Genomic DNA, 9913 nt, shown 5'->3' with positions numbered 1-9913 from the left:
ATAGTATAGATGTTTGCTTTCCTCTAGGGAACCAGAGTTCCTTTCCCTGACTTGCTCTTCTCTACTGGCCAGAGAAAACTAAATTTAAAGAGTTCCTGTCATTAGGTCAGATCCATCTATATAATCTCTATATGTGTAAAGTCAACTGCTCTGGGACTTTTATAACGACTACAAAATCCCTTTACAGCACTATATAGATTATAGATATTCAGATTGAATAACCCAGAAGGAGGTGCATATACCAAGATCTGGGAATGTTGGGGCCATCTTAGAATTCTGCTTAATGTACCCTCAATTGAAATGTATTCATTTATAGGAAACATGCCATAAAATGAAAATAAAAAGAAATAGCAACTGCTGCCTACACATCCCTAGCCCCAGATGACTCTGCTGAACCTGGACAGCAACTGACACAGCCTGCTCTTCCCAACCTTGGCCAACATTCCAGCTTCCTTAGATTCCTAACAACAATGCCCCAATCTCAGCAAGAAGCAGCCAGAGAGAAAGATTACCACTCACCCAACACTCAGCGACCCAATAAGAAAACAAAACGGGAGAATGAAGGGCTCTAAAGACCTGAACATAGCAAACATGGCGCTGACAGGTTTGCCCTTATACTTTTCTCTCCCTTGCTAAAAACTGTTAGATTGCATTCCTAAAGCTAGCCCCCAAGGTCCATTCCATTATTTGGACACTGAGTCAAAACACTAAGACAAAACACTAAGGTTCAACAATTAAAATTCATTATTTGGTAAACATGTACAATCAGGACTTACCAATTCACCCTAGCACAGACCCCGCCTTTTTCTCTTTAAAAACACACTCCTGCAAAAAACACCTGCTGCTGCGGTTGCTGCTTGCTGTCTGCCTTTGCCTAATCCAGAGGCAGACTACACAAACACACACACACACACACACACACACACACACACACACACACACACACACACACGTCTCTCTGGGATAATATATCTCCTTTGTGCTGAGAACTTAGTGTCTTGGTGTGTCCTGTAACAACTCTAACTCTGAGGGGGTCTCCCCTCCCTTACATCAACTATTTGCTCTAATTTTTACTTGTTATCATATTATTTCAGACAGATGACCTATCAAAATGTTCATTTGCTACAAGCTAGTGAAACTAGAACAAACTTGAATAATAAATTCATTTCAAAGTGTCACCTTGGCCATAGGACAACTCTGAACATCTCAGTTTTCACACTGATAAAGTGAAGGTGATAGTGTGATCTTCCCTAACCAAAAAATTTGGTTTAAGCTCTGAATTCAGATTGATTTGGCAGCAAATCCTGACACTAAACAAATGTTACCTGTGAAACTTTGATTAACTTATATTCCTCTAAACCTATTTCTCTACCTGAAAATGAGGACAATATTAGGATCTTCCTCATGTAGTGTATGGATTAAGTGAAATAATATGCAAAAAATATTTAATATAGTATCTGGCATCTAGTAAACACTAATTTAATTACAATAATTACCTTACTGTTAAGTAAAAAACTATCTCAGAAAGTATGAAGAGGTACTGTAATATAACATTATCACTAAGAACAAAGATCAAAGACCATTAAACAGAAACTTGACATATGCTGGATACTGATATGTAAGTGTTTACATATATTACTGTATTTAATGTGTCTTAATTTTGCAAATGAAATTCTCACTTAACTCTGTCTTTGAACATTGTAAACATACCAGTTGTATTCATAAGATAAAACATGAAGAGAATTTATAAGTATTGTTATGTTTTTGAAAAGTGTTCCCCCAAATTCATATACTATGATCCCTGATGCAACACTGTTGAAGATTAGGGTCTTATAGGAGAGGAATGGATCAAGGTCATTCATAAATGGATTATTATTACCTTGCAGTAGGTCTGTTACTGAAATACTAAATTGGTTATAAAACTGAGTTGAGCCTCCTTTTTTTCCCTCTTTCCCTCTTTTTGGTTATAGGATTTGAAGGACAAAGGCTCTTATCCAATGTGAACCTCCCCCCTCCCAATGTTGGACTTACAGCCTCTAGAACTGTACAAAATGAACTGCTATTCTATAAATTACCCAGACTCAATTATCTCATCATGGCAGTACAGAACAGACCAAAACAACCCATAGAGGTCAGAAGAGGGTATCAGATCCCGTGGAACTGGAGGTACAGGCAGTTGGGAGCTGCTTGACATGGGTCCTGGAAACTGAACTCAGGTCCTCTGAAAGAGCAGTATGTGTCTCAACAACTAAGCTATCTCTCCAGTCTCAGCTTCTCTGTCTCTCTGTTTCTCTGTCTCTCTTCCCTCCCTCTTTTCCTCTCAAGTCCAACTCCTCTTTCTTGAGACAAGGTTTCTCTATTTATTCCAAGTTGGTCTGGCTCAAACTTATTAGGTAGCATAAAATGGCCTCAAACTTGTATCCATCTTCCTGCTTCAGCTGCCCAAATGCTTGAATTATAGACATTCACGCCCGTATTTAGATTTGAGTGATTTTTTTAAAGCATAAAGTTCATGTGCCTTTGTTTACTTTTCTTAATATAAGGCCATGTATACTGCTTATTGCTTTGAAAAAAATGTTATGCAGAGTCCATATTATTAGAAGTATATCTCTGATATTATACCTTGTTCCTGGAAATTTCACATTAGTCTGCCATTTAATAGCTGCTTTAAAAATTGCCACTGCTTATTCTCTTATGTGTCAATTGAAGTGCAAAAAGTATGGCATTTTCTACAGTAGAATACTTAAATTCCAAATATTTTTTGTTTTGTAAGGATTTTTTCCAAGTTTAATTTCTTGATGAAATTTATTAAACAATTCTAAGACTATGGAATCTACAATAATTTCAGGATTCATAGGTGTGCAGAAAACTGGAAACAAATACTAGGTCTTAATTTTGTATGCAAGTCTACCTAATACATGGTATGTTACATGGTTTCTTTTAATACAGTCCCCTTGTTTACAAAGTAATACACAGTTATTGTAGGATATTTACTCATTACACAAAGAAAGAAATAAGGTACAAACCTATTTTATTTTAATATCCTATTATTATTAAAAATATCACCACAAGTCCTTTCTGAATATCCTATCACAATTCTCTATATATGGATAAACACATATACACAGATAAATAATTTCACATAAATGAGATTATTACATGCATTATTCTATATCATCTGTTTTCATTTAATACATCATAAGCTCTTCTCATGCAAATGAATATAGGGATTTGTCCCTTAAGAACTTATGGTAAACACTTGTTTCTGTCTGTTCATGTCCTTTTCTTGGCAAAACAATATTACATAGTCCACATAATCCAAGTGAATAAGATAAGCATGCAAGTCTCTCTATTTGGTGTGTGGCGGAAAAACAATCCACTAACCTGAGTCTGAAAATGACAGTTCTCTTATGACCTTACAGGCTTCCCAAGCACAGACAGGAAGCACTAAGTTCAACCCCCAATACCACAAAAGGGAAAAACATTTAGAGTTAAGACATTATGAACTGAAGTTGCTTTCATCCATTTTCACTAACTGTAAGAAGGAAACCATTAGCAATAGGAAAACCAAAGCCAAAGTACATAAAAAATCAAAGATAACAAAAGATAGACACAAAGAGAGGACATTGATGCATATTGAGCTCCAAATGCATCAGATGTTATCATTTATGTGGACTATATACAAAAAGATATGAACTTAATAAAAATAGAAGCACAATTTTACCCACGATAAATAAATATTACAATACATATAACACTTTATTTTGAAAACATCCAAGTTTATTTATAGAAATGCAGGCAAGACAATATGAGAAGGGCTATATTCAACATACAATATATACCTGTATGAAAATGTTGAAAGACAATAAAATTTGTAAATGATGTGGGTGTCAGAAGAGTTGCAGTTTGTGAATTATTTCGAAATACTGTTAAGAGTACTACCTGAGAGCAAGCTGGAAGCTTTACCACTCCATGTGAACACATGGGATTTTAAACACAATGAACTGAGGTAGGTGGCAGATATTTGAGGTATGGGTATGTGCATTTTGTATATTCCTGTGCAACTTGATTCAGTTTAAGTGTAGTTTTTTTTTTGCTTTTACCTAATTTTTTAGCAATGAAATTATGCATATGCAAATATAAAATTCCCCTCTATTTTTAATGTATTTATCATGATAGAACAAATATAATCTAACAAATTCCCTTTTAAGATAATTCTAGTTTGCTTTCTTCCAGAGTCCTGAACAAGAGTGCATGGCTACATAATATTCTATTATAAAATAGCACGTTTGAATTGCAGCTGGTTCTTCTGGCAATACATTTCTAGACTTTCTACTTCAGTTCTTGTTAGCTTAAGGATTGAAAACTCATTATTTTAATGTCAACATAAAGTATCACTTAAAAGGTACACTGAAAGGCCAAAAAAAGATATAAAGATTCCAAAGCCAAACAGGAGCAAGTGTTTTAATATTTAGTATCACGGCAAGAACACAACTGACCTTTCAAACAGATAGTTTAGGGCTGAAGATTAGCAAATGTTATCTTGTCTCTGACAAGCTCTGGACAATTTCAGAACGTGTTTTTCATGGATTCTGATATTTCAAAACTCATAAAAAGTCTTGCAGATAAAATCTTTTCGTGTCTATATTGTATCTCCAATACTGTAATCATTTATACAATCTTTCCTGAATTATCACTGTAGTGCTTGCTTCAAGAAAGGCTACATGGCTTACAAGGTGCTTGGATCACTGATGTTCTGAGTGACTGCTCCCAGGGTTGTCACAAAACTAGCTCTAGGGAACCTGCTGGTTTAAGAGAAGAGAGAAAATACCCACAGCAAGCCATTCCATATGGTAGTGGCGACTTCTTCCCTTTAGAGTAGAACTGTTGCTATATACAGGAGTATGTTAGCCAGCACAAAGACTTTCCTTAAACCTACTTTTGCCTCAGAGCAGTGTAGTTCTTGCAGCCATTGGCAATGAGCCAAGTGGGAAAAGATTGTATCATAATTTCCATCTATGCAGAAGATTCTGTGAGCTCTTATGATTTTTGTGGAATGAATTAAAATAACCATTTAATTCAAGGGTACTTTCAGTTATGGGGTGACCTATAGAATACTACTGTATAGATAGAGTTCCACAAAATTTTCTGTAGAGACTCCAATAGTAAATATTTCACACCTTGCAAGTCATACAATCATCATTCCAACTGCTAAACTCTTTCAGGAAAACAGCCAACACATAACATATTTTTAAAAAAGCCTTATCTATATACCAATTAAATGTTATTTTAAAAAACAGTGTGAACAAGTTTGTTGATCCCTACTTAGGAAAAAAATAGTTTCCCCTTTTTCTTATGTATGTTTTATTTGTTTTACAGAACCTTGGGGCTGTCCATGAAAGAGTCAGGGAAGGCCAATAAAACAGAGAGCTGAACTACCTCTGCTTCAAACAGAGCATTTAAAAAATTATGTATGGAATTTCCTGTGAAATTAGGTTTGATTAAAGGGCTCATTTATAATGAAAATATTTCCTTTTTTGTTTTTTTGAGACAGGGTTTCTCTGTGTAACAGCCCTGACTGTCCTGGAACTTGCTCTGTAGACCAGGCTGGCCTCAAACTCACAGAGATCCACCTGCCTCTGCCTCTGAGTGCTGTGCTTAAAGGCTTACACCACCACTGCGCGGCTATAATGAAAACTTTTAAAACCACTGTTTTGAACTAAACTTAATACTTTAAAACTAAAAAACAGATATTTGGACAACATAAACGCATCTTTAACATTTTCAAAAATGATGAATGTTAGGATATGTTTTATTGCTCCCAATAATTAACTTTTCCAAGCAGTTATAAAAGCATTTAAATAGACAACTATAATAACTCTAAGATGTCATTAGCTTATCATTCCTACTACCCATTTTGACCTTTTCTCAATGGAGAAATTAATGTTCAACTTACCTTGAAAACTTGGCATGGAATATTCAAATAAAACTTCAAACTAGGATTCCAATACTAGACTGTGAGCTTGTGGAATACAGGAAGTAAGTTGTCTTCTTCATATTCAAACTACCTTTAGCACTTCAAAATACTGAATGACATTAAATAGTACATGTTCACTGAATTGTTATATATTCTCACATAGCACATAGCATTCAAATATTTTTCTTTAATATACAGACAAGTGATACCTCTACAATAAATCAAAATACTTTAAGAAACATATAGGTTCACTAGTAAGTAATTAGGAAGAAAATAAATTTATATGGTGATATCTCTTTATATAACATATATTTTGATAAACATGCATTATTCTTTTCTATAATCCAAAAGGAAAAAGGCTGTCCTCCATGGTGAACAAAAAAAAAAGTGTAATTTGAGATGATTTTTTTTTTTGCTTTTTGAGTCAGGGTCTTAGGTAGCCCAGGATGGCCTCAAACTCATTATATAGCTTAAGATGACTTTGAAATGCTGATCTTCCTCTACCTCTCAAATGCTAGTATTGCTGGCATATACCAATGCACTCAGTATCATTAAGTCATTTTAATTGACAAATAATTGCTTATATTTGGAGGGTACACTGTGATATATTGATCAATGTAAACACTTTAGAAAGATTCAATAAAGCTGTATCATCTCAACAGCTTATTTTATAGTAACGTTCTTAAGTCTATTCTTTAACACACTTAAAACACATAAAATCTAATAGTAATTTTTGATAAAAGTTATACTTTCACAAGAACCCACAATTCCCTTGCCTACACTTTAGAAATCCATAAAGCTCTTGAAATCCAGATATTTTCATGTTAATTAAAAAGGTTGGATTTCAAGCCTTCATTCTTATTTTTATTTTTTAAAATTAATATATATACCAAGTGGTCACCAACGATATATGAGCAATATAAACTGGCCTCAATAGGTTATATTTATCTATATAGATATATATGACAATAATAATTAAAGAAAAGGATACCCATCTTTTGGGAAGGCACTGACATGGTCAGGGCTGGAGGGAGGAGGGGGTAAAATGATGTAAATACAGTACACAGTTTTTGTTTTAAGGAACTTATTTGACAATCAAATTATCTTAATTTATTTGGCAGTAGTTTTCTGAACTGAATGAGGCTATACACTATTTTTTGTTTACTCATTTAAACTATCATATGTTCTGCTGCAAAATACTAACATATTTGATTATGTCGTGTTTTTCCTAACTCCTCTGGTATGTTACAGAATCTACAATTTATAAGCATTTAAATTTATAGAAATGCACGGGCTGGGTGGTGGTGGAGCATGTTTTTAGTCCCAGCATTCAGGAAGCAGAGGCAGGTGGATATCCAAGTTCGAGGCTAGCCTGGTCTGACAGAATGAGTTCCACGACAGTCAAGACTACATAGAGAAATCCTGTCTTGAAAAAAAAATGATAGAAATCCCCCAGAGCACACTAGACCTTGCCTGGGGTTGGATTGCTTCACAATACTTTTAGAACCCTATTTCTAATCTCTCTGAAGCTATGCCCCTGCTCCCAGTTCAAGCTTTTATGCTGCCATCTTGATTAACGGTTGAGGTAGCACAAACAACCCAAGAGCCTATTATGACGTCAGTGGAAGAAATAAATGTGCCTCAAGAAAACACTGAAAGTCAATATCACTTTAATGGGCAATGAATGGCTCTTTGTTTCAGAAAGAACATCTCAGTCTTTATCAATGGACATTGGACAACTGAAGATCAGAATCCAGGTACTGTCTTCCCCTTGCAGTGGTCTCTCTCTCTCTCTCTCTCTCTCTCTCTCTCTCTCTCTCTCTCTCTCTCTCTCTCTCTCTCTCTCTCTCTCTCTCTCTCTCTCTCTCCTCTCCTCTCCTCTCCTCTCCTCTCCTCTCCTCTCCTCTCTCTCTTCCCCCCTGCCCCTCTCTCTCTCTCTCTCTCTCTCTCTCTCTCTCTCTCACACACACACGTTATTTGGCTGACACACATCTTGGGCAGTATGGAATTTCTCTCACATCGTGGGCAGCGACGACAGACAAGTTTTGAGAAAAAGTAATTGGAGGCTTTATTATGGCTCAGCTCCAGCAATAAATCCACCATTAATTACTCTTTGGAAATGGGACACTCCCCAGCTATTTCTTTCTTATGGACTTTACTCTTTGGCCATCTGGATCGTATGTAGAGTTCAACTAGAGATCTCATAGTAAGTGAATAAGATGGGTCTATTCCTATAGACTAGAGATGGTGAAACTGCTAAAATTCTATGCTGGGATATTTCAGACTTGGCTCGGGCGACAAAGTAAAATAAAAACCCAAATGCCCACACCGTTTTCTCACGATAAACGGAAGAGACTCAAAATCACCCCTCTCAAAGATGCTTCTCTTTCGAACCGCGCTTAGTAGAATTAGTGACTAAAGCTAAGCAGGGTCCCACCTAACTCGGGCGTGCCTCAGACTTTTGGCATCGGGCTGCTCCTGCGCAGGTCCTAGACTCCGCCCCTCTGAAGGCTAGCCACCTCCCTTATTCCCCGCTACTTCCGGCCTCTACCAAATGCCCTCAACGCGCTTGCGCCATTTTGACAGGCTTTCTCCCGCATTAGTAATCAGAACATTGCCTCTCTGGGACCGCCCCCCCCCTCACCGCCCCCCCCCCCGCCACCTCTCCGCCCCGCCCACGCTTTACCGGCCCGACCCGAAATCTCGCGAGGGTAGGTGCGCGTCGGTATTTTGCGGGCTAGTAGCTTTCCCAGCAGCTGTAATTGCCGCTGCGGGAGAAATTGGAGCTGCTGTCGCCGGCACGCCCGCTGCTGCCTGGCTCTCCCGGACGGAGAAGAGCCCCAGCCTCTCCTAGCGCTCTTCATACACCTAGCGCCCGGGACGCCCGGCAACAGTCCCAGACCCACTGCAGCCACCCCCAGGCATTCGCTTTGCAGGTCATCCCCCTTAGCCCAACAACTGAGGGTGGTCCCCTGTCCCTAGCCGACTTCTCACACCACGTCATCTGTGCCCTCCTCAGCGTCGCCCGGGACCCACCTCTCCACACACTCCTAACTGACGAGGAGGAGACGCTGAGAATCACCCTTCCTCCAGGCGGAGCCGGCCCCCTCACCCGCGGGTGTGTCCTATAAATGGCGTCGGAAAGCGACACCGAAGAATTCTATGATGCCCCTGAAGAGGTGCACCTGGGGGGCGGCTATCCTGTAGGGTAAGTAACAGAAGCCCGGGCCCAGAACTCGGACAGCCCGGTCTCTGGCTTCTCCCGTGCCTCCCTCTACTCCTCTGCCAAATGCCGCTGTGTCCGTCACCGCTGTTCCTCTTAGTCTCATCGCACTCGGACACCTCAGAACCCAAACCTGGGACTCCTTAGGGTAGGATGAGTTGGGAGAGGGACAGGGACTCCTTCTCCACCCTGTTCCCTAGTGAACGGCCCGGGGACTCCTTCGGAACCCCTTTCTTGTCTTGGCCAGCCATGCAGTGGATGGCATTCGTGCCTGAGAGGCAACGATTTGTATTTGCGGTGTTCAAAGCTTACCTTTCCAACATCCGTTTGGGCCCTTGGGGACCAAAAGGAGCGGTGGCAGGAGAAATTGAACTTCCCTGGGTCTTTTTTGAAAAAGACCTCTAGTTTACCTGTTCATTTCCGAAGTGGCTGTAACTCTACCCTATTTGCCATTCACCTTTTCTTTTGCATAAAAAAGAAGCGGGGAGAAGGCAGGTATTAATTTAAGGAAGTCCTCCAGCCAGTGTGTTCGACATCAACAGTGTTTTACTGAAATAGCACTTTACTGTGCGCCAGAGGAAATTGTAGACAAGATGCTTACCATTAGAGAGAATGATGTGGTCTGAAACGGCAGCGGGACACAAATGTACACAGGCGAGTACAGATGTACAAACAAGTGCTGAGTAATCTGGTCCTTGGAAGGAGAGCCCAGC

General features: G+C 38.9%; 1 protein-coding gene and 1 pseudogene across 5 annotated transcripts in view; one reads left to right on the top strand and one right to left on the bottom strand.

Moving 5' to 3' along the window:
• LOC102922318 (microtubule-associated protein 1 light chain 3 beta pseudogene) overlaps window positions 1-8841 on the bottom strand; it is a 13770-nt pseudogene extending 4929 nt beyond the window's left edge.
• The window catches only part of Wdr44 (WD repeat domain 44), a 99959-nt gene continuing 97643 nt past the window's right edge, over window positions 7598-9913 (top strand). Inside the window, exons 1-2 of one of the 5 annotated variants that reach the window (XM_042268905.2) lie at window positions 7598-7734; window positions 8997-9185. In XM_042268905.2, the coding sequence (XP_042124839.1) occupies window positions 9109-9185 (77 nt within the window). In that variant the 5' untranslated portion in view covers window positions 7598-7734; window positions 8997-9108. Of the gene's footprint in view, window positions 7735-8167; window positions 8184-8701; window positions 9186-9913 lie in introns of those variants that run through there. The other 4 variants (XM_042268906.2, XM_006992964.4, XM_076562408.1 and 1 more) reach the window with 4 other exon arrangements.

The sequence above is a fragment of the Peromyscus maniculatus genome, chromosome X (genome assembly GCF_049852395.1).
Source record: "Peromyscus maniculatus bairdii isolate BWxNUB_F1_BW_parent chromosome X, HU_Pman_BW_mat_3.1, whole genome shotgun sequence".
Classification (NCBI taxonomy): Eukaryota; Metazoa; Chordata; class Mammalia; order Rodentia; family Cricetidae; genus Peromyscus; species Peromyscus maniculatus.
This window is presented reverse-complemented; position numbering and strand designations above follow the sequence as displayed.